The sequence below is a fragment of the Myotis yumanensis genome, unplaced genomic scaffold (genome assembly GCF_028538775.1).
Source record: "Myotis yumanensis isolate MYYU_CA2020_CCGP unplaced genomic scaffold, mMyoYum1.0.hap1 SCAF_5, whole genome shotgun sequence".
Classification (NCBI taxonomy): domain Eukaryota; kingdom Metazoa; phylum Chordata; class Mammalia; order Chiroptera; family Vespertilionidae; genus Myotis; species Myotis yumanensis.
This window is the reverse complement of record NW_027223756.1, coordinates 47,930,631-47,956,278: the sequence shown is the minus strand read 5'-3', so window position 1 is coordinate 47,956,278 and position 25,648 is coordinate 47,930,631. Positions and strand designations below refer to the sequence as shown.

The 25,648-nt window shown below is 38.7% G+C and overlaps 1 protein-coding gene across 4 annotated transcripts in view; it reads left to right on the top strand.

Moving 5' to 3' along the window:
* Positions 1–25,648, top strand: part of ELF2 (E74 like ETS transcription factor 2) — a 93,550-nt gene that overhangs the window by 10,296 nt on the left and 57,606 nt on the right. For 2 of the 4 annotated variants that reach the window (XM_070415187.1, XM_070415185.1), the window contains exons 2-3: positions 11,145–11,229; positions 13,171–13,410. In XM_070415187.1, the coding sequence (XP_070271288.1) occupies positions 13,336–13,410 (75 nt within the window). In that variant the 5' untranslated portion in view covers positions 11,145–11,229; positions 13,171–13,335. Of the gene's footprint in view, positions 1–9,287; positions 9,859–11,144; positions 11,230–13,170; positions 13,411–25,648 lie in introns of those variants that run through there. The other 2 variants (XM_070415186.1, XM_070415191.1) reach the window with 2 other exon arrangements.

Below are 25,648 nucleotides of genomic sequence, written 5' to 3'. Positions count from 1 at the left end.
TGATTCCCGTCAGAGCGCAAGCCCGAGTTTTGGGCTCGATCCCCAGTTGGGGGAAATGTGGAGGCAGCTGATCGATGTTCACTTTCATATTGATATTGTTCTCTCTCTCTCTCTCTCTCTCTCTCTCTCTTCCTTTCTCTCTAAAAATTAATAAATTTTTTTTTTTTAAAAAACAACATATAAACAAATAAGGTAATTTTAGTCTGAAAAATATAATGAAGAAATGAAATAGGGTAATGTGATATCAAATAGAGAATGATAGGGCAGCTACATGAAAATGGAGTATCAGTTTGGGAAGGGGAGCCAAGAGGGAAATGTCTCCTGCAGGAGTGGTATTTGAAGTGATATTTGCATCATGGGTAAGGAGGGTTCTGTCTGTTGAAGATCTGGAAGAGCCTTGTATCCTAGAGAACAGGAGGTTTAGAATAAACTTCGTGTGTTGCAGGAACAGAGCCAGTGTGGCTGGAGCTCAGGGAGCCAGTGAAGGAGCGATGAGTGATGGATGAGGTCAGAGACATTGGGTGGGCTAGCTCTGATTGATCTCTATATAAAAGAATTTAGATTTTTTTTCTAAGTGTGGTGGGAATCCACTGGAAAAACATAGCAGTAACCTTGATTCTTGACTAAAAGTTTATTTACAGCTCAGTATTCAATTTTTTTTTCTTTAACAGTTTCTGAGTGTGAGTAAATAGATGTAGGGTTTAAAAATAAATAAATAATTTTATCTTCATAAATAATATCAGGGAAAACAACTTCTTCCTTGAAATTTAACTCTCTGAGAATAAAATAAAATACCACTATGTATAAAACTTTAAATTTGTAATACAATTATAGCAATGGCAAATGTTCTTGTGTTAACTTCAACCAATTTATATTAGTATTATAAAACTATACTTTAACTATAATTACGGCCTAAAATATACAGAAAACTTCATGTAGTTGTATCGTGACTGACTTTCTAAATAACTTGGTATGTAAACATCTTTTCTTTTATTTCACTAGTACAAACTGTCATGGTTATTTTTATTTGGCTAACTCATATTACCATAAAATTATAACTTTAAAGTACTTCAGATTAGACAGTGTGGAATAGAGTCTTTTTGGGGAGGAGAGAGAGAGAGAAACATTGATGTGAGAGAGATTGATCAGCTGCCTCCTGCATACCCCCTACTGGGGATCGAGCCTGCAACCCGGGCATGTGCCCTGACTGGGAATTGAACCAGGGACCAGTGATGCTCAATCCACTGAGCCACACTGGCAAGGCCAGGCATATGTACTTCGTTTTATTGCACTCCAGAGTGCTGTGCTTTTTACAAATCAGTGGCAAGACCCAGCACCAGCAAAAAGATTAGAACTGGCTTTATTGTGTTATTTGACTTATTGCTGTGGTCTGGAACCAAGCCCACAATATCTCTGAGGTATGCCTATATATATTAGAGATGATAAAATAGAAGAAGAAACCACGAACAAGAAGAAGTTGAGCTAGGTGTTAACATTGTTGTCTATTATGTGCCAGACACTGTTTTGAGAGGTCTATCTATATACAATGGTGATTAAAATATCTATGAGGCAGCACTAGTGGAGCTTATATTCTACTTTGTGTTGGTGGGATGGGTAGAAAGATTTGCAGTGAGCATGTCCAGTAATCTCCCCCTTATCTAAGGTTTTGTTTTCTACGGTTTCAGCTACCCAAGGTTCACTGTGGTTCAAAAATATTATATGGGCCTGGCGGTTTGCTCAGTGTTAGTGCATCAGCACATGGACCCAAGGGTCTCGGGTTTGATTCCCAGTCCAGGGCACGTATTCGGTTGCAGGTCCAATCCCCGTCCCCCATCAGGGTGCTTGGGGGAGGCAACCAATCAGTGATCCTCTCATCATTGATATTTCTCTCCCTCTCCCTCTCCCTTCCTCCCTCTGAAATCAATAAAAACATATTTTTAAAAACATAAAATAGTGTAAAGCTGTCCTGGCTGGGTTAGCTTAGTTGGTTAGTCTTGTCCTGATATGCCAAGGTTGCGGGTTAAATTCCCAGTTAGGACACATAGACCAATGAATGCATATGTAAGATGTTTATATCTCTCTCCCACTTCCCCCTCTCTTCCTTTCTTCCCTCCCTCCCTTTCTCTCTCTTAAAAAAAATCATAAAAAAAAGATTCCTAACCAAAAGCGAATCTACTTTGGTTTCTAAATTAGCATATGTTAGTTTGCTTTATTGAACTATAAATGTGTCCAAAGAACAAAACCAAAAAACTTCTCTAATCTGGTAATTTATATGTTCTGTAGGCTTCTTTCTACTCAGCCATAATCGATGAAAATGAGGAAACTTAGAGGAGCATTTTGGTAGGTTGATTGTAGGGCTAAGCTTTATAAATGATTTAAGAAAAAGGTCACATTCATTTATTGGGAGTATAACAAGCAAATAGTATAGTGATTGTAGAATTAGTATTAAAACTCAGAATCTTTTGGGTTCTTATCTATACTTGAAGGCCAAAGTTCCAGTATTTTCATGAGTAAACTGACCATATTTTGAGTAATTATATTTACAGTGATGCAGTTTAGATCCATGAATAAAAAAAGTAGGTTTTTCTGCTCAGCGGGCATGGCTTAGTGGTTGAGTGTCGATCTATGAACCAGGAGGTCATGCATCAATTACCTGGTCAGGGCATATGCCTAGGTTGCAGGCTCAATCCCCAGTAGTGGGTATGCAGGAGGCAGCTGATCAATGATTCTCGCTCATCACTGATGTTTTTTATCTCTCCCTCTCCCTTCCCCTCTGAACTCAATAAAAAAATATATTTTTAAAAGTAAGTTTTTCTTATAAAACTCAATTCTAGGGTGAGGGCATGAGGGGGGTGGTCAATGGGGAGATAAGGACACATATGGAATACCTTCATAAAGAAAGAAAACTCAAATCTATGTTAAACATATAATACTTTAAACTCCAAATTTCATGATTATTTAAATTTAATTTTAGATTATAATTAGTAAGACCTAGAAAGTGTATTCATTTTAGAACAGATTAGTGAAAAAAAATTTTAAAATATGTATTAGTGATTTCAGAGAGGAACGAAGACGGGAAGAGAGATAGAAACATCAATGATGAGAGAGAATCATTGATCGGCTGCCCCCTACTAGGGATCGAGCTGCAAACCCGGCATGTGCCTTTGACTAAAATCGAACTCGGGACCCTTCAGTCCACAGGCCGACACTTTATGCACTGAGCCAACCCAGCCAGGGCTGAATGTTTTCATCTTACATTTTTGTTCTCTAATGGTGTGCTTAAGTAAACTTTCAGAGCCAGTTCATTTTTTATATTTTATTTCATAATCTGGATGAGTTGAGAATGTTCCAGGAAGTCTGCCTTTATGAATCTTTACATAATATTTGGACATTGAGATGATGTTCTTACTATGTCATATCTACTAGTAAGCACTTAAACTCAATCATGATATCACTCTATAAGGATAAAGCATTTTAAGCCTCCCATATATTATATGTGGGAAAGATGGTGTCCATGTCCTCTTCATTCCAGACCCTTATGTTTCTGAGATCTCAAGAAGTTAAATAACTTGCTCTTCAGAAAATAGTTAACATAGCAAGTTTGAAACTGCTGTCCTCAGAAAGGCCTGTTTGCAAGGTAGGCCCTTGGCTGGCATCTGGGAACTTGGCCCTCAGGGTGTTCCCAGTAACTGATAAGGGTGATTCACTGTGCCTAGACTGTTTGTACAAACAATACGGTTTATGTTGAACACCTGCTTTTCTTCTGGGGGTCTGTAGTATTGGTGCACACAAGGCAGAGGGTGCCCCTGTGACCTGCCTGCAGTGAAGCCTTGGGCGCTGAGTCTCCGATGGGCATGCCTGGGCAGAAACACTGCGTGCACATTGGTGCATTTTTGTTGCTGGGGGAGAGGAGTAAGCTCTGCCTGACCTCTCTGGGGAAGGAGAGAGCATAGGAAGCTTGCAGATTGAGTCCTCCAGACTCCACTTACGTCTTTTTCCTTTATGACCTGCTGTGTATCCTTATTCTTGCCATGAGTACAATGACCTCTGACATACCTCTTCAAGACTAAAAAGATCCTGCCCTGCTGAGGCTGAAGATTTGTGTTTTAACCTCTGTGCAAGAACTTTAGTTCCCTTTGCCTGGTGATGAGAGTTCCAGGTACAGGGACCCTAATCCTTCAAATAAAAATAAGCGTGCATTTGTTTATTACATGTTCTACAGGCCCATTCATGCCCATGTTCTAGTCCTATGGAAGAAGCTGTAAACCTTTGACTTAATTAGGTAAAAGGAGATGATCTTGTGTAAATAGTTTAATGGGAGTCTAAGTGCACTTTTCCTCCTAGCTGCTTTTACAGGGGGCCTTTTTATTTAGCACTATAAAAAGTTTCTATTTTGATTCTAGGTAGTTCTTTTACATGGGTAAATTTGAATAAAGCCTATGCCTAAGAATAATTTCTTGCTAATGCAGAATTTCAGGCCAACATTTCTTTCTAAAAAACAATAAAAAGAAAATACTAATGCATATTACACATATATGAATATTGAAAACATTAAGTGAAAAAGCCAGTCAGAAAAGATCACATATTATATTATTCTATTTACATGAAATAGACAAGCAAGTCTCTAGATATAGAAAGTAGATTAGTGGTTGGGGATTGGGGAATGATAGGGAGTGACTGCTAATGGACATGGGATTGGGGGGGAGTGCTGAAAATGTTCTAAAATTAGATTGTGGGGATATCATACAACTTTGTGAATATACTAAAGGCCGTTGAGCCCTGGCCGGTATGGCTCAATTGGTTGGAGCGTTGTCCCGCACACTAAAGGGTGGTGGGTTTGATTCTCAATCGGACACATACTCAGGTTTCGGGTTTAATACCTTGTCAGGGCACGTGTGGAAGGCAACCAATCAATGTTTCTATCTCACATCAATGTTTTGCTCTCTCCCCCTCTCTCAAATCAATTAAAAAATAAAAAGTAAATAAAAACCATTGAATTATACACCTTAAGTGGGTAAACGTGTTAATTACATAACAATAAAGCTGTTTTAAAAATGGTAAATGCATATGCAATTTTGTTAGACATTGCCAAATTTCACTTTCAAAGTGTTGTATTAACTTGTCTTCCCAGCAGCAATGTATAAAATTGCACAATTTTGCCAACAGAATATGGTGTCATACATTTTAATTTTCACCAGTCTGATAGATGAGAGAAATGATATATCGTTTTTTGAAAATTTGTATTTTCTATGAGTGAATTTGAACTTTTCATATGTTAAGGGCCCGTTTTATATGTTTTTGTGACCTGTATATTTTCCTTGAGGTTTTTGGTTCTTTATTCCTCTCTTTCAAGCGTTCTTTATATATTAGTAATATTAGTCCTTTGTGATGTAGCATCCTATTTCTAATATCATAGATTGAGTGTTCCTTGTTTTTGCACTTTATGTACACACAAACTTTTTTTTTTTTTTTTAATATATTTTATTGATTTTTTACAGAGAGGAAGGGAGAGAGATAGAGAGTCAGAAACATCGATGAGAGAGAAACTTCGATCAGCTGCCTCCTGCACATCTCCCACTGGGGATGTGCCCGCAACCCAGGTACATGCCCTTGACCGGAATCGAACCTGGGACCCTTCAGTCCGCAGGCCGACGCTCTATCCACTGAGCCAAACCGGTTTCGGCTACACACAAACTTTTTGATGAGAATGTGGTCTGTACTCTAGGGCAACTAAATTATAGTACAAGCAGAATTTACTTCTGGGTGCTACTTAGATTTGCTATCTTTTCACACAGAGTTTTTCTTCCGTCCTGATTAATTCACTTAGTATTCATTATTCAGAGTTGTTTCTCTTATTATTGCCATGCCAGTCCTCACTCCTTCTTTTAAGTTCTAGACCTAATGGTGGCTCCTTCCTGAAGTCTCTCTAGAACCCTCCAAAGCCAACTTGGGTGTTCCTTTCTTATGTCCCCACTGCACTTTGTAGTTTCCTTTATGGCATTGACACTGTAATTCTCTGTGTTTCTCCTTACTAGACTCTAAACTGTTTAAAGGCTGAGTTTTTACTTCATTTTTGTGTTTCTGACATAGTGCTGCTTAGCATATGGTAAGTATTCAATAAATATTATTGGAAGAACTGGTATAGTAAGAGATAGGAAAGAGGTGATGTCATTGTAGGAGAAAAAACTGTCCTTGGAGGACAAGTGGAATTTGAATAAATGAAGAGGACATTCCTGGTGACAGGAGAGGGATGGGGATGTGAATGAGCATGGTGGTGTGTACAATGAACAATGGAGATACTTGTCTGATTGGAGCATGTTTGCTTATTCTTATATTCATCACATCTTGACTGTGTACCTACTCTATGAAAGACACTAATTTAGGTAGTAAAACCACAGATCTAAAAAACCTGGATACACTGATTTTTAAAACTTGGTGCTTTGGGAATTTGGTAGGGAGTAGATTAAGGAGTTAAAAAGGAGCAGGGTTTTAAAGAACACTGAAGGGAAGACATAGATGTTTGGCCTGGTATGGTTGATAGGACTTGGCAAGTGAATGATCTGCTGGAGGCTATTATTTTCCAGATGTTTTGAGTCAGGGAGGTATATACAGTAGGTCCTCGGGTTACATCGGAGATCTGTTCCTACGGCACGATGTAACGCGATTTTCGCTGTAAGTCGGAACCCACCTACATAAGCACCTATGTCACTCACATGGAGCGCATACACAGCAGAAATGAAGTGAAACATTAAAAAAATTTAAAAGAAAGATATCAATTCCTGACCTTTACTTGTGGTAAATAAATAATAAAAAACATAAAGCACATATGTACATACGTCAAAATGACGGAACTTTTTTTTTTTTTTTGTAAATAAATGGGAGATGGCGATGTAACCACAAAACGACGTATGTCGAGTCTGATGTAACCCGAGGACTGCCTGTAAGGTGATTGGGGGAAGAGAGTTATAGAAAATTATAATTGAGCTCTGAGGGGATGAAGTTGCATTAGAATTGAGACCTGTAAGACAGGAATTGGCCCAGTGGTTAGCAGGGGAGAGATGTTCAAGACAGGAGAGAAGAATATAGGAAACTACAAGCAACTGTGGTATGAAGTTAGATGAAGTAAAGGAAGGTGAGGCTGGACAAGTGAGCGTGGATTCGATACATGATTTACATACCTGAACATATCAGAATGAACATTTCATAACTTCTGAAAATAGACCTAGACTTCTTGCTTGTCAAAATTTGCAAAGAGGTTGGGATTTCATCTTTCAGGTGTTGAGGAACTACTGAAGACTTGAGAGGGGCCTGACATTATTCTATCTCAGACTACCCTGATATTGCAGTAGATGGACTGGAAGGGGGCAAGATTAGGGGCTAAGAGACAAATTCTGAGGCTCTTACAGCAATATAGAGAAGTGATAAAGAGGACCTCAACTAGGGCAGAAGATAGGAGATTATAGAGAAGGGGTCAAGAGTAAGAGTATGATGGTGTTGATGGAGAAAGGAGTCATGGATCTCTGTTTTGTAGGCAACTTGTGTGAGTGTTGGGGTAACTTACTGAGCTAAGCACAATAGGAGAGGTAATATTTTTGGGAAGGTAGCCAAGAAAAAAAAAAAGAGTTCAGTTTGGGATGTATTCTTCTCCCACACTTTTCTCCATACCATTTATTGGTGCTGTGATGCATCTTTAGATTCATTCTTCACTCTTTCACAACCCACATCCCATTTGCTAGCAAATCTTTCCACTTTACTTTCAAAATAAATCTAAAAGTTGATCACTTTTCATTCTTTCCAAACCCTACCACTTGTCCTAGCCACTCATTTCTTACCCAATTATTATAGTAGCATTCTAACTGATCTCCCTGCTTCTGCCCTTGCCCCTTGCCTGTTCTTAACCCAGCATCTGAATAATCCTTATAATAATCAGGTCATCCTTCTCCTGGAGTAAAAGTCAGAGTCCTTACAGAAGGCCTTTATGGCCCTTACTTTCTGTCATCATCTTCTGTTCTTTCTCCCTTTTGCTCACTTCACTCTAGCCATATTGGCCTCCTTGCTGATCCTTGAACTAGTCAGGTGTACTCTCTGTTGCAGATCTTGAAGTTCATCTTTCCTTTGAAGAAGGCTCTTTACCCAGTCATAGCTTACTCCTTTTGGGTCTTTAGTCATGTCAGTTCTTTAGTGAATCTTTCTCTGACCATTCAATTTGAAATTGCAATCCTCTTCCCTGCCAAATATTTTCTCCCTTTGGTTCATTTGTCTCCTTAGCTTTCATCACCATCTACATATGTGCTATCCATATTTTGATTATTTTTATTTTATATATGTGTGTGTGTATATATATATGTACATATATATTATTGCTTTCAGAGAGGAAGGGGAAGGGAGAGAGCGATAGAAACATCAGTGATGAGAGAGAATCATTGATCTGCTGCCTCCTGCACACCCCCTTCTGGAGATTGAGCCTGCAACTGGGACCTGTGCCCTGACTTGGAATTGAACTTCAACCTCCTGGTTCATGGGTTGACACTCAACCACTGAGCCACACTGACTGGGCTATTTTGTTTATTTTCATCTCTCCTCACTGGAATTTAAGATTCATAAGGATAAGGACTTTTGCTTTATTCATTGCTGTATCTCTAGCACCCAACACTGCTAACATATAATAGACTAGAAGCCCGGTGCATGAAATTCGTGCATGGTTGGGGTCCCTAGGCCTGGCTGGCAATCAGAGCCTATCGGAGCCATCTTGCCCAGTCCTGATCGGGGCTGGGCTGGCCGGGGCCTGCTGGCTGCTAGCCAGGGCCTGCCAGTTGGGGGGAGGGACCACAGGAGGTTTGCCGGCCAGGGGGGAAGGACGAAGGACGGGGAGAGATTGGCAGTCTGCCCCCTGGTGGCCAGTGTGTGTCATAACCACTGGTCAGCTGGTTGTTCCGGTCGTTCGGTCGTAATGGTTGCTTAGGTTGTAATGGTACACACACACACACACACACACACACTCAGTTAATATTTGTTGACTTACTGGATTACTTAATGGTATGCCACAGATATCCTGGAATAGATGTGTACATCTTTTTTTTTTTTATTTTTTTTTTTATTTTTTTTTATTTTTTTTTATTTTTTTTAATGATTTTTTATAGAGAGGAAGGGAGAGAGATAGAGAGTTAGAAACATCGATCAGCCGCCTCCTGCACATCCCCCACTGGGGATGCGCCCGCAACCCAGGTACATGCCCTCGACCGGAATCGAACCTGGGACCTTTCAGTCCGCAGGCCGACGCTCTATCCACTGAGCCAAACCGGTTTCGGCTAGATGTGTACATCTTATTACATACCCTATTTCATTTCATAAAGAAGTAAAGGTAAGAAAGTTATCTAGTAGATAACTGGAGCCCATGAAATGGTTTAGACTGGAAGAAAGATAGTCATGAAGCCATGCCAATACATGAGGGAGCTTGGAGTGTAGAGTCAGAAGAGGACTAAGGATGGGATCCTGGAAATACCTCCATGTTAGTGTTGATCAGAGAGTAGCACTGTCTTTAAACTTAGCAAAGTGGGAACCCTGCTCTGGGCCTACGTCCCTCCTGATAAGATTAGGATTTGGGGAAGAATGGAACTAGTCCATCTGTACCTTTTTTAGGTCAAGTTCTGAGTATTTGAACCCCTGCCCATGTCGCCCTTCACAGGCCTCTTTTCTGATCCTCTCCTCTCTTGACTGTAGCCTAAGGGATGGCCAAAGGGTAGCAGTTTGCAGGCATGTGGCCAGAGGTTGGGATGCTAATTGTATGTATATGTGGCTTCTTGTAGTATGGAGTGGAGCCAAAGTTGGGAAGAGAAAAAGAGACAGGCTGCAGGCCAGGTGTGTGTGTGTGGAGGGGGGGTGGGGGGGTGGTGGTGGTGGTTATGGTTCTCCCATGCCCCCATAGAACTTGAGGGAGTCTGAGAAGTTCAAATCAGAACTTAGCCTTTTAGATTCTTATAAAAATATGTATGGGAAGATAGAATAATAATTTAATAGCTTGTTAGCTTGATTTATAACTTTTAAAATAGTTACATATACGATATATGGATTTCCATTGTAGCCTTGCTCCAAGTTCCTTGAAAATTAGGGGTGAGTCTGTAAGAGGAAATTGAAAAGGAGGAGCTAGAGAGGGAGAAATAAATTCTGGATAGAGTGTCAAGGAGGGTATGAGCAACAGTGTCAATGCTTCAGAGCCCTTACGTCCTATGAAGACAGAAATGTGTCCATTGGATTGGACAACCAGAATTTAGTAAAACTTTCAGTTGGTGGTAATTGATGACTAACTTCCATAGAAGGTGGAGTACCTGAGAAATTAGAAGTGGAGACAGAGTATAGAAGACTTTTCTTCTAGAACATTATCCAAGAAAGGGCCCAAAGCAGTAGCTGGAGGAGTATGCAGGATCAAGCTTCCGCAGGGAATATACAATGACATCAGCTGTGGTTGACAGTGGAGGAGGTTCTGTTTTGGAGCTTTCCAGCAGAGGAGGACTGCTCCATGTTTAAGATGAGGGAGTCTTGTAAATGTTTAGACATTGAGGGAGAGGACCCAGTGTTAAAACAGATAAGGTTAGGGAAGAAGAGGAAATAATTGATGGAGCAAGGGCTGAGCTCCAGGGCATAGGTCAGTGGATTAGCCTTTGAAAGGAGGAGGGCTTTTGAGGTTTGGATGTTTGGATGTGTCTGGAATGTAAATTTGGAAGGTGAGAGAGCAGGAGGAAGGTGACTTAATAGGCAATAATATATCATCAACATTGCTTTACAATAGTTTTTTGGGTTAGTTTTTAAAAACCTCATTTTAAATTCCTGGGGAACAAGGATTATATCCTGTAGCCACTTGAAATATAAGCCCTAATATGGGGCATAGGCTGTGTATGTTGAATCTGTCCATACTTAGTAATTGTTATTTAGTGGTGACTTGCAATTTTAAGTTTGATAAAAACCTCTGATTTCTCAATACCCTAGAAAGAATTTATTAATGAATTATTATATGTATTATATAATGTGTATTATTAGGCTTTGGAGATGGTTTGTAATAAGTACATACTGTCTGAATTACACTTATTTTGGGTAACAATATTTTTAATAAAGTTATATTAATACTGTCTTTTTCCCCCCGCTACTAGTTCCAGAGAACTGCTGGTTTATGTTTTAGCTCTTGCCAAGTTGTGAAAATAGTGAAGGATGCTTAGACTACTTAACATTCAAATTGTAAGTAAAATTTATTTATGTTATTATCTATACTAGTGGCCCGGTGCACAAAATTCGTGTGGGGGTGGGGGTTCCCTCAGCCCAGCCTGCACCCTCTCCAATTGGGGACCCCTTGGGGGATGTCCGACTGTGGGATCGGGCCTAAGCCGGCAGTCAGACATCCCTCTCGCAATCTGGGACTGCTGGCTCCTAACTGCTCACCTGCCTGCCTGCCTGAATGCCCCTAAATGCCCTCCCCTGCCGGCCTGATCTTGCCCCCAACTGCCCTCCTCTGCCAGCCTGATCTCGCCCCCAACTGCCCTCCCCTGCCAGCCTGATCTCGCCCAGTCTCTGTCTCTCTTTGTTTTTCTTAGCAGTCCTCCAGGCCTCCCTGTCTCCCTCTACCTCTTTCCCTGCTGGGAGGGGGCTGGGCCAGTGGGGGCCGCTCCACCCTCTGCCCACCCTCCCTTCCATCCAGACCTCTTCAGGCCCAGTCTGTTTTGTTTCCTCATTCTGAGAGAGGCTCCGAGCAGGAGCTGGGAGGGAGGGAAAGAAAGGGAGAAAAGGCTGTGAGCTGGTGGGTGCTGTGTGTGTCTGTGCATGTGTGCGGTTGTGAGTGAGTGTGAGTGCCGGCCCCGCCTCCCCCTTCCCCGTCTCTGCTGCCACAAGTCCCCACCCACCAGAGCCTGCTGGGCGCGCAGCCTGGGTGTTAGGTCGAGTCTCTGGTCTTTGTGTATGTGATGGACCCTGGGTTTTTATATATTAGGATGTTTAGAAAACAGAAACTGAAAATAGTCATTTCCTTATATGATAATGGTGAGCTTCAGTGTGTGGGGCTGTGGATTTTTCTTATTTTTTTATTAAGATACAAATACTTCCTCCATTTCTGTTGATAAGATAAAAAAGGAGACTAATAGTACTGAATGGTCTTAGGTAATGAGGTGAAATTTCTGCCCCCCTCCCCAGATATTTATTTTGCTTGTAGGAGTTTATGGAAATAGTTTATACCACATTTCCATGGTACCAGTAGTTAAACTTAATAGAGGATATAATATTAATGGAATGATTTATTAGAAATGTATTTTTTTCTTTATACTTAGTTTTTCTGCATTCTTTAATTTTTATATGAAAAATCCTATTAGGAATAAATCTCTAATTTCTCTGAAAAATTTTACATTTACAAAATCAAATAAAGTGTAACTTTTTAGGAATAATCTAATGAATAAATCTAGATGGTGTACATATTGAAATTCATCCCTACTGAGGAAAACTGAATTATGTTTACTTGAAACCATTTGCTATATTGCATATTGAACCAATAGCAAAAACATTATTGAGGAAAGAATAATAATGTTTAAGGCATTCTAAGTGATTTCACTACTTTATTTTCAAACTACTCTATTTGAAATATAAGCTATTCAAAATAATGTTTTATAGTTCTTGTAGAGTATTCAAAATGTGACCACAAAATTAGATTGCTGCCATAGCAAAAGACAATTCTAATTATTTAGATAAATAAACTAAATGAGCCAAAGAAGAACAGTGAAATATTTACAGACCAATAAATCTTTTGATTTGTCATATAGGCAAATAATTTTAGAAGTTGTCTCCGTCCAGCACATTTCATGTTTTTAATGCATAAAAGATTTTTAAAATATCTATGAAAATATTTCAGGAATAAAAGAACATCTTCATAAAGATAGAAAGTTATAGCATTTTATCTCTTAGAATATAAATATCATAATGTCATGAATGTTCAGTAGCTTGGTAAGAATTTAATTTCAGTGAACTTGGCAATGCTAAAAAGTAGAATGCTCATTACTGCCCTCTTTTGACACAGGGCTGTATAAGCATATATTCTTTTAGTTTATACAAATGTTAAAAATTAGATTGCAAAATAGGTTGTGCTTTATATCTTTCCTATACATTTTTAATAACTTTTCAAATTCTTCCTCTTTTTAGGCTCTCTGGTTAATCATCTTTAGAAGATTGGATTGCTGGACATCTACTCCACTCCTCTATTGACTTTTAAGATATGATAATGCAAACCTATAACACTGGCAATCATCCATGAACCTTTAATTGCACTGATTAATAGCGTTTTCAAGCTTCCTCAGGGAATATACAATGACATCAGCTGTGGTTGACAGTGGAGGAGGTTCTGTTTTGGAGCTTTCCAGCAGTGGAGTAGAGAATCAAGAGGTTAGGCACCCAATGTATTATGTTACTGTTTTGCTCATAGACTTCAGTGCGTGAACTGGTTTTGAAATTAATGAGAAACAGGTATTTGAGAGTAGAAATGTATGATTGAAATTGTACATGTACATATCATGTGTCTTTATATAATTTAGGTAATAGAAGGTTGAGGGAATGTACTGCTGGACTCACCTGAGTTGTTGGAACATGTAGATGTTGGAATGAACTGAGAGGAAAAAATTGAAAGAGAGAATACTGTAGTATTAGTTGAGAGAGAGAGAGACTTTAAAATTTATTGTTTTGTATTATAGAGTCTATAGGTATAGACTGTGCCTAAATTAAATTCATCTTAAATTAGAATTTTGTATCTCCTTTAGTTGACATCTTCGTTTTTTGTTTTTTTATATCTAATTCAGTGTGAGGATACATCATATTTTAATTTACTATGTATATATGTATATATATATAACCTATATATATACATGTGTGTATTTAAGACTTTAGATAATTTGTAAATCAGAAAAATTTAGGTTTTGAAATTTTATACATGTAGAATTTTTTACATTATTAGCGTTTTGGGTTATTTTCATGTTATTGATGACATTAAAGAATCAGAGACGGGAATAGAAAAATAATAGTACCAGAGATACATGAATTTCCAGGGCCTGGCTTTTTTTTACCACCAATGGGAAGGAGCTAAATTAAAATACAATAATGCTGTCACAGTGATGGACAAATATTTGGTCAGACATGAGGTGGGAAAATAGAGAGTTTACTATATTTAGAAAATCTGTTTTCTCTATAGTCTGTGAAAGATATTGCTGTTATTGGTACTCGGTACCAGCATAGTGGTATAGTGACATGACTGAGAAACAAGTTAGGGCATCAGGCTGTGTGTTCTGCAATCTGGGTTCTTTTTCTTGCTTGCCTGGTGACTTGCTTGGTGTCTGTCAGTCTTCCAAGATAGCGATGTGCAAATTCAGTGGGAAGGAGATAAAGCGAAGTTTACTACTTTTCCTTGGTTCTCAATGGACTTGGTAACTCAGATGCTCCTGTCGTATAGGAATCTAAAACTGGTTCAAAGTCCATTAAGAGAAGCCACAGCTACAGAACGTACTTTATTCTTGTGATCAATGTCTACTTCTTCCTTGAAGATTTACTTTCTGTAGGATCACTTTCAGGTGTGATTCACCAGAGATCAGGGGCCTAGGGGACTTCCATCCATATCACCCAAACCATTTATTGCTGCTTCTTCAAGAGCTTTCTCTTTGTATTAATAGTTTTTCTCTGTTGGTATTGAACCCTATGAAGGGAGATGCCGACAACAATAGGCAGAATATATTTACCTTGTGCTGATTGGGTACCGTCACTATGGAAAAGAATACAATAGTTTATTTCCATATAAATATAAGCAAGACTCATATTTTTCTTCCTTTACATGGAATTCCAGGTGTTCTTGGCTTAGAGAACTAATTATGAAAGAGAGAATCTGATAAATATAGTCATTTTACCAAGGTATTTTTGACTAATGATTTATGTGGTAGCCTTACAGGGTGGTCACAAGCATATTAAGTAGTATTACACCAGAGTGGGGTAAACTATTCTTGGGGAATGTTTTCTTCAACAAATATTAACTGACCACTTACCTGTGTCAAGTAATTTTCTAGGCATTAGGGATAAAATACTTCAGAATGGCTGTGAAAATAAATCAGGACTAGAGATGGAGAGGTGGTAGAGGATATGTTAATTGGGGTGGTCAGGGAAGGCTTCTCAGAAGAGGTGGTATTTTAGTTAGACTTAAATAAAATAAGGGATTGGGCAATAGAAACATCTGGGGAAAGAGAATACCAGGAAGAAAGAAAAGCCATTAATACCTGGAAAATATTCTCATTTTACAAAGGGAGTTTTGGAGATAGTGACATTTGAAAGATAAAATTTTTTTAGAAATATATTTTTATTGATTTCAGACAGGAAGGGAGAGGGAGAGAGAGAGATAGAGGGATGGAGTCCATAACCTGGGCATGTGCCTTTGACTGGAATCGAACCCTTGACGAGACCCTTCAGGCAGACGCTATCCACTGAGCAAAGCTGGCTAGGGCTGAAAGATACATTTTTATCTTACAAGCAATTTTTCACGAGTATATCTATAATATATAGTAGTATATAATATCCATACTGTAAAATATAGGGTGGGTGGAAAAAATGACCTTCAAAATTTTATAATCGTAACTGTAAAACCTGAAGAAAAAATAAATGTATAAAAAGTGGTGGGTACTGTATTGTATACCTGAAACTAATATAATATTGTATGTCAACTATAATTGAAAAATAAAATTTGAAAAATAGTCAGTAGTTGGCCAAACAAAAGTGGTAGGCATTTAGAGACTTATTAATACATGTTTAGGCTTTATTTTTATAACTTTATTTCTTATTTTAAAAGTAGTACATTTTATAAAGTTAGGATAATCCTGTTCTGACAAAGATACCACAAAAGTAAATTACAATTAAACTTATAAGTGTAGATGTAAAAATCATAAAAAATAGTAATAAATATACAAAATGCAATTATATATTAAAAATCCAGTTACTAAATAGGATGTGGATATACAAGGATAATTCAATGTTGAGAAAACTATTACTGTATCTCCATACTAATATGACATATAACATATGATATATTAGTAGGAATAAAATACTTAATGAAATGGGATTTTATGAAATTCTATATCCACTCCTGATAAAAACTCTTAATAGTATAAGTATAGGTGTATACTTTCTTAACATTATAAAAAATAACTTTTACAAATCAACAGCCAGAATCCTGTTTAATGGTGAAGTACTAAATTATTTTCCTTAAAGTTGGTAGTACCATTATTATTTAATATTTTTCTGCAAGCAGGCAAAAAAGATACAAATATTATAAAGGAGACCAAATTATTATTTGTAGGTAATATGAATAGCTACCTGGGAAAACCAGAGGGAATCCATGGAAACTCATTAGAGCTAATAAAACTTTGGCAGCTACAAAATTAACACAAAAATATTTAGCTTACTTTTGTAAGGACTATAATTAGTTATAAAAGATCATGGATAATAAGATCCCTTTCAGAAAATTAATCAAAAATATAAAATGTTGAGGAATAAGTATAAAAGATATATGGGACTTGTTTGAGGAAAATTATTGATACTGAAGTACATGAAAGAAGACTAATAAACAAAGAGCTATACTTTGTACTGGGATAGGAGAGATGGGAAGGTCACTGTTGTGGATGACATCCATTTCCTTCAATTAATTTATATATTTAATTCCATCTTCATCAAATGTTAGGGCAACTTTGGGGAAAATTGATTATTTAAATCTAATGATTGCATGGGAGAGTGAGCATGCAGAAATAGGTTTCACAGAAATAGAGGATTAATGTGGGGGGGAAAAAGATTTAAATATAATTCTAAAACCACAGTGAATACAAAGTCTAGTGGGCATCTGGTTCTAAACAGGATTGGACTTTTTTTTTTAATCCTCACCCAAGCACTGAGGATATTTTTTCCATTGATTTCTAGAGAGAATGGAAGGTGGGGCTGGGGTGGGGGTTTTGCGGGGAGGGGGAGAGAGAGAGAAGGAGAGAGAGACATCAAGGTGAGACACATCAATTAGTTGCCTCCCACATGCGCCTTGACCCAGGTCAGGGCTTGAACCTTCAGTCCAGGTATGTGCCCTTGACTGGGAATTGAACCTGTGACTCTTGGGTGCGTGGGTTGACGCTTCAACCATTGAACCATACCAGCCAGGGTGGGACTGGGCATTTTTTCACTTCATATTGTGATGGAATAAGAGGCCAGATTGTACTTCTACCAATGAACAAAGTGAACAAAACATATGAAATCACTGTTTTTGAAACATTGGTGCTATGGTCTGAATGTTTATGTCTTTCCAAAATTCATATGTTGAATCCTAACCCTGAATGGTGATAGTATTAGGAGGTAGGGCCTTTAGGCAGTGATTAGGTCATCAGGGAGGAATCCTTATGAATGGGATTAGTGCTCTTAATAAAAGGCTCCAAAGATCTCTGCTTCTTCTGCTATGTGGGGATATAATAATAAGTCTGTGACCCAGAAGTGTCATGCTGGCCCCCTGAACTTGGACTTCCAGCCTCCACATCTGTGAGCAATAAAGTTCTGCTGTTTAAAATACCAGTGTATGGTATTTTGTAATAGCAGTCTGCAAGAACTAAGACACTTAGATCTCGGACAGTGCAGGACTGTGCTTTCTGAGAGAAGAGAAGGTCTGATTGTACTGCCTTATTGCTTGGAGCACTTTCTGGACCACAGTGTGGGAGGAAGGATCCAAGCAGAGTGTGACAGTCTCACTGAATTGAGGAAACAAAATTTGGAATTTGGAGAGGCTAACACAACTAATTTCAGGGGCAGGGTATCAGAGAAAGAAGATGAGAACTCTGCCCTGGCCTTTAGCTGAGTGAGCTGCCCAGGTGTAGTATGAAGTTCTGTGAAGCCAGGCAAAAAATGACCAGAATATGTGTAAACTCAGGGAAATACTGAAAAATCTATAGAGGTCACTCAGTGGTGAGAGAAACTAGAGTGTCAATCAGAGTAGAGTAGAGAACCCAGGACATTGATGAGAGACTCTAGAAGTCATGCCTTATGGTCAGGCTAAATCAGCTCTACAACAAAGGGTACTCCAAACTTGCCTTAAAAGTTTAAAAACAGGCCTTGAAAGTTTATCCATAAGTATCTGTCCTAGTAAACATTATTAAGATATTAAAATAAGACAACAAAAGTAGAACCCAACTTCATAAAATCTGCATATTCATCACCCAACCATGTTAAATGCAAAGGAGCTGGCATAAAATCTATAACTTGGAGAGAAAAAACGGTTAATGACAACAAACAAGATAGGGATGATGAAATTAACAGATAAGACTTCAGAACAGCTGTTATAAATATGATCAGGAAGTTAAAAGAAGTTTTTCAGTTAGATACCTAGAAGAAGGATTGTTGGGTCATATGGTAACTTTATTATAAGTTTTTTGAGGAACCGCCATGCAGTTTTCCATTGTGGCCAAATATATGGTGACGGAAGATAATTTAACTTTGGGTGGTGGGCACACAATGCAATATACAGATTATGTATCATAGAAATCTGCAATTGAAACCTATGTAATCTTACTAACCAATATTACCCCAATAAATTTAATAAAAGAATTAAAATAATAACTTTAGTAAGAATTTAAAAGAAGTTAAAACATGAATCTCAGAGGAGAGGTATAAAAGACATAACAGAACCAAATAAAACTTCCAGAAATGAAATATTATCTGAAAAGAAAAATTCACTGAATAGGATTAAAAATAGATTAGGTACTTCAAACAAAAGGACCAGTGAATTTGAAGAGAGCAATAGAAACTACATTATGGCCCTAGCCGGTTTGGCTCAGTGGATACAGTGTCAGCCTGCGCACTGAAGGGTCCCAGGTTCGATTCCGGTCAAGGGCACATGCTCTCTCAATTGGAAGAATACTATTGAAAGCTTGTTATGTTATACATAAAGTAATGTTATTTGTAGATAAACTTGGTAAGTTAAGCATATTATAAAATTTAGAGAATCACTAACCAACCAAACAAACAAAAAACAGACTTGCTTATCTGTAGGACAATATCAGGTTTATGTAATCTGAATTCCAGAATGAAATGAGAGGACAACAACAAAAAAATATGAAGAAATAATGGCCATAAAATTTTCCAAATTTGATGAAAATTATAAACTTAAAGATCTGAGAATATTGCCCTAGCTGGTTTGGCTCAGTGGATAGAGCATCCACCTGGGGACCTAAGGGTCCCGGGCTCAATTCCAGTCAAGGGCAGATACCTGGGTTGTGGGCTCGATCCCCAGTAGGGGGTGTGCAGGAGGCATCCAATCTGATTCTCTCTCATCATTAATGTTTCTATCTCTCCCTCTCCCTTCCTCTCTGAAATCAATAAATATAAAAAAAAAAATCTGAGAATTTTAAATCCCAACAGGAGCAAGTAGGCACTGAGGCACATTATCATAAAATTGCTAAGAGCCAGTTTCAGAAAGAAAATCTTAAAAGTACCCAGAGAACGATTCCTTACATACAGAAGAACAAAGATAATGACCATAGATATCTTGACTGAAACTATGCAAGTCAGAAGATAGTGATTTCTTTAAAATGCTGAAAGACTAAAACTTGTCAACCTACCATTATATATTCAGTGAAAATGTCCTTCCGATGAAGCTTTTTTTCAGACCAACAAGCTGAGAGAATTTATCACCAGGGAGCTTGTGTTATCAGAAATATTAAAAGAAGTTCTTTAGGAGAAGGTAAATAAAACTTAAGTATACCAAATGGAAGCTGAGATATACATAAAGGAATGAAAAGCACTGGAGAAATACCTAATGTATGGGTAAATATAAAATATTTTTTAAAATCAGTTTTTAATTTTTAAAACATTTTTTATAACAAAAATATGAACAGTATATGCTAGGGTTTACAATGTGAAGGAAATGTTTGACAATAGCAGAACAAAGGGTGGGAGGAGGGAATTGGAAGAATACTACTGAAAGCTTGTTATACATAAAGTAATATTTGTAGATAAACTCGGTAAGTTAAGCATATTATAAAATCTAGAGAATCACTAAAAATCAAATATACATAATAAGCTAATATTTGAATTAAGATGGTTACTAAAATATTCAGTTCAAAAGAAGACAGAATAAAAGGAACAAAGAATAAATCAAATACTGAACAAGATCAGGATGGTAGATTTCAATCCTGTTTTATCGATAATTATAAATATTCTAAACCGTCCAAATTAAACGTAGATATTGTCAGATTGGGTTTAAAAAGAAGTCAAACCAATTTATGTTTCATACAAGAAATTCATTTTGAGTATTAACACAGCTTAAAAGTAAAACTTTAGAAATAGATGTACTATGTAAATTTAATCATAAAAAGGCTAAAGTGCTTTCAGGATAAGATTATTACCAGAGATAAACAAGACATTTCATAAGTGATAAAAGGACCATTTTGTCAAGAAGACTTAACAACCCTAAATGTATATGCACTCAGTGTTAGAGCTTCAAAATACATCAAGCATAAACTGACAAAACTGAAAGAAGAAACAAAGTAGATAAATCCACAGTATTAATTGGAGATTGCTGCATTTCTCTCTTGGTAATTAATAGAACAATTAGAAAATCAATGAGATAGAAACATCAATGATGAGAATCATTGATTGGCTGCCTCCTGCATGCCCCACTCTGGGGATTGAGTTGCAATTCGGCCATGTGCCCTGACTGGGAATCATACTGTGACATCCTGGTTCATAGGTCAACGCTCAACCACTGAGCCATGCTAGCTGGGCCAAAGGCCTTATTTTCAAATTAGCTCAGATTCACAAGTACTGATGGTTAGGACTTCACCATCTTTTGGGATACACAATTCAAGCTTTAATAAGTGAATTGAGGGTTATATTTCAAAGAATGTTAAAAACCATTGTTTAGTAGTTAAACTTACCTTTTAGACAAATGGGGAATCATGAAAGCTTTTTGCACAAAGAATTCTGATTGTAATGTGAAAAGATGCCCTCCAATGTCAGGGCAAGTATAGTATGTTTGAATGCTATTGTTACAATGTAAAAATAGCTGTCACTAATTTGTGCATATTTAATTTTCAAGGGACTTTAAGAATAGTATTATAACCTCTTTTTTAAATATGAAGAAACTGAGGTTTAGAGGAAAAACACAGGGTGGGGGAATAGGGAGAGATGTTGATAATTTGTTCCCAGTTAGACATGTTAAGCTTGAAGTATCGGCTGAATATTCCTGTAGTGATGTTAAGTTGGTAGTTTAAAAGTTGGTTCTGGAGTTTGGGAAATGGGTCAGAGTCTAAAGCAAATATATAGTAATCATCAGCATAGAGGTGCTATCCGAAACCATAAGAATGGGTAGGCTTGCCTGGGATGGTAGTGTAGAGTAAAAAGAATGGAGATGCTGAAGACTGAACCTTAGCAAGTTGGCTAGGTCTGAATCACTGGAGATGGAAGAAGAGTCAGAGGAGATGCTTAAACGTAAAGTGGTTTCTAGAAAAAGAAGTGGTTCCTGAAACCACTTCATTTAAAAAGAAATGAGATAATGGCCAGTGTGTAGTCGGCAGAATGGCGGAGAAGGGTGAAAACTGAAATAGAATTTGATCCCTAGTGACATTTTGAGTGAATAGTTTCAATGAGGTGGTGGAATCCAGATTACAGATATATGTACAAAATGAGTCAGGGAATTAGATTGTCTTTTTTAGAGGTATATACAGGAGGGATAAGGAGTAAAGATCTGGAGTTCAAGGAGGGAGAGATGGTGAGAGAAACATTGATGTGAGAGAGAAACATTGATTGGTTGCTTCCTGTATGTGCCATGACCACAAATCGAAATTGATGTACAGAAAAAGGTTCCAACCAACTGAACTACCCTGTCAGGCTGAATTAAAAAATTTTTTGTGTGTGCTTTTTATACCTAAATGGAAAGAACCATTGAAACATTAAAACAAAACAGAGAGAAGAGTCGGTCCAGAATCCTAATTGGTGGGGAAGAAAGTATTGGCCTTCTACAGAATTCTAGTCCTCAAGTACTTCATGTTTCAGAAAATTTGACTTATTTTCTACTGGTAGGGTGGGGATGGGTAGTTTACTTATAAATTAATCTCAAATTAACCTTACTATTAAATATGCTGTTCGATTTCAGAGGAATGAAAGAAGTTATAAATCCCTTGGATTATATTTAAATAAAATATTCACTGCTTGGGTTAATACTAGTTCAGCTGCTACTTATGATGCTGTTTTCTGAGTTTCCAATGAGTGGAGACCTCATGTCATCTTCCTTCCAGTATTACGTATCCCATGCTCCTCATTAACTGCTATCTTCCAGCTGGGTGGTGCTGCCTGTAGGCTGTGGTTATAAAGCTGAGCAAGAGGCATGGTGATTCAACTGTTACTATATTCAATTTGTGGGAAAGAATATATATTTTTTAATATATATATTTTATTGATTTTTTTACAGAGAGGAAGGGAGAGGGATAGAGAGTTAGAAACATCGATGAGAGAGAAACATTGATCACCTGCCTCCTGCACACCCCCAACTGGGGATGTGCCTGCAACCAAGGTACATGCCCTTGACTGGAATCGAACCCGGGACCCTTGAGTCCGCAGGCCGACGCTTTATCCACTGAGCCAAACCGGTCAGGGAAAGAATATTTTTTAATGGTAAAACATTGGACTTGTATTTTTCACCTTATACAGAGTAGGAAATGTAATGTTACTATTCAGCATGTACTTTCAAAAAAATATGTTTTTATTGATTTCAGGGAGAGGAAGAGAGGGATAGAAACTTCAGTGATGAGAGATAATCATTGACCGGCCGCCCCCTACACGGCCCCTACTGGGGATCGAGCCCACAACCCAGACACGTGCCTTGACCAGGAATTGAAACATGACCTGCTGGTTCATGGGTCGACACTCAACCACTTAGCCCCACCAACCGGGCCAGCATGTACTTTCTCTTTTTAATTTGCTGTAACCTTGTTTTGTAATTTATTTAGAAACTAGAGGCCTGGTGCATGAATTCGTGTACAAATTTGTGCATCAGTGGGGTCCCTTGGCCTGGCCCGCAGGATCGGGCTGAAACTTGATCTCCGACATCCCCTGAGGGGTCCTGGATTGTGAGAGGGCACAGGCCAGGCCGAGGGACCCCACCAGTGCACAATCGGGGCCGGGGAGGGACGCAGGAGGGCTCCAGGGCATGTCTGGCCTGTCTTGCTCAGTCTCGATCAGCCGGACCCCAGCAGCAAGCTAACCTACCAGTTGGAGCATCTGCCCCCTGGTGGTCAGTGCACATCATAGTGACTGGTTGACTGGTCGACTCTCTGGCCCCTGGTGGTTAGTGCACGTCACTGTGAGCTGTTGAGCAGCCTTAACATATCCTATATAATAAAGAGGTAATATGCAAATTGACCATCATACCCTCACACAAGATGGCCGCCCCCATGTGGTCAAAAGATGGCTTGCCACAAGATGGCCAGCAGGGGAGGGCAGTTGGGGGGCGACCGGGCCAGCAGGGGAGGGCAGTTGGGGGCAATCGGGCCGGCAGGGGAGCAGTTAGGCATTGCTCAGGCTGGCAGGGGAGTGGTTAGGGGGTGATCAGGCTGGCAGGCAGAAGCGGTTAGGAGCAATCAGGCAGGCAGGCAGGCAGGTGAGTGGTTGGAAGCCAGCAGTCCCGGATTGTGAGAGGGTGCAGGCTGGGCTGAGGGACACCCCCCCTCCCCAGTGCACGAATTTCGTGCAGCGGGCCTCTAGTCATTAGTATATTATGCTTTGATTGGTTGAATGGACGACCAGACACTTAGCATATTAGGCTTTTATTATATAGGATTTTTTTGTGAAATGTTTGATACAAAGTGAAGAGTGTATAAAATATATATGTTTCAGCCTAAGAATAATAGAAAGAATACATATTACCTATCACTCAGGTGAAAAAATAGAAATCACTAGTATTTTGGAATACTAAGAGTGTCCCTTTCTCCTATTCTACCCTGTCTGTCCCCAGAGGTGCCATTATCTTGACTTATGTGTTATTTTCTTTATAGTATTATTGTCTGTGTATATGTTCCTAAATGACATATTGTTTACTTTGGAAAATGAATAGTGTGTACCAGGCTAACTTCAATAGGAAAGGACAGCATTTCCACAGTTAGATGAAGGCTTCCAGGAAGAGGGCTGACTAGTTGGCAGCAGGTTCACTGACTTTCAAGAGCTTCTACTCAGGCAATCAGTAAGTGGTGTCACGAGTTAGTTCTTGGACACATAGGTCCAGCTTGGTCGGGAATCAGTCTGGGCTACAGTAGGGACCCTGTGTTACATGTTTGTTCAGCAGGCCTATGTTCCCATGGAAAAAGTGCTGCTCTTTAGTTTTTATTTCTACGCTCTTTGTGGTCTTCTTTCAGCACTTAGGAGAGTATCAAAGCAGAACACACTGAGAGGTGAAAAGAGTGTTTGCAGCTGATGCAGGTGGCAAGGCAAGGTGGGGTGAGTGTGTCCATCAAGGCAAGCTTGTTATGAATGAAAATCTGGAATAGGGTTATCTGGACGTCCTGTGCTTAGAAACGTCAGTGTTTATCTTGGAGATGGCAGTTTGACGTGCTGTCTCGGGAGTCCTATTGCTGCAGTCCGGACTGGTTGCCTTTTAAGTCCAGTGCACAGCTGCATGCTGGAACCTCTTTTCCCAGGCCTCCTTGAAGATCACTGTCATCCCTCTGCCAGCTTTGATTTCCTGCATGTTCTGTATCCTAAGTCATCTTTTTTTTTTGGTTAAATTACAAATTTACTCTTTTAAAAAAAAAATATTTTATTGATTTTTTTTTTTTACAGAGAGGAAGGAAAAGGGATAGAGAGTTAGAAACATTGATGAGAGAGAAACATCAATCAGCTGCCTCCTGCACACCCCCCTGGATGTGCCCGCAACCAAGGTACATGCCCTTGACTGGAATTGAACCTGGGACCCTTGAGTCCGCAGGCCGATGCTCTATCCACTGAGCCAAACCAGTTAGGGCCAAATGTACTCTTTTTTAAAATACAGAAAATACTTTCCATTGCTTCTTGAGAAAGAATGCAGGGAAGGTAAATGTGAGCTCTTTCCTGTCTGAGAAAAGGCTTTCATAGATGGTTTGGCTGGGTGAAGAATTTAGGTTGGAAATAATTTTCCTTTATAACTTTGAAGAAATGGTTCCATTGTCATCTTCCTTCCAGTATTAGGGTTGAGAAGACTGAACTGAGTCTCAAGTCTGTGTGTGTGAGACTTGTATTTTCTTTCCAGAAGCTCGTAGAATCTTCTTTTTGCCCCCGGTATTACAATACTTCACAATGGTGTGCCTCAGTATAGGTCTCCCTTAATTTTTTGTACTAATTACTTGGTAGGTCCTTTCAAATGGGCAGCTTTAGGTTTTTCAGCTCTAGAAAAATCTCTATTAATTCTTTGATTTCTTTCCAACCACCCCTTCTCTCTCTCCATATTCTTTTTTCTGTAATTCCTTTTATTCAAATATCGGCCTCCTGGACTGTCCTCTAATATTGTTCTCTTTTCTGTCCTATTTTCTAGTGCTTTATCTTTTTTCTCTGGTTCTTGGAAGACTGCCTCAGTTTTATCTCCCAAGCCTCTGTCTTTTCATTT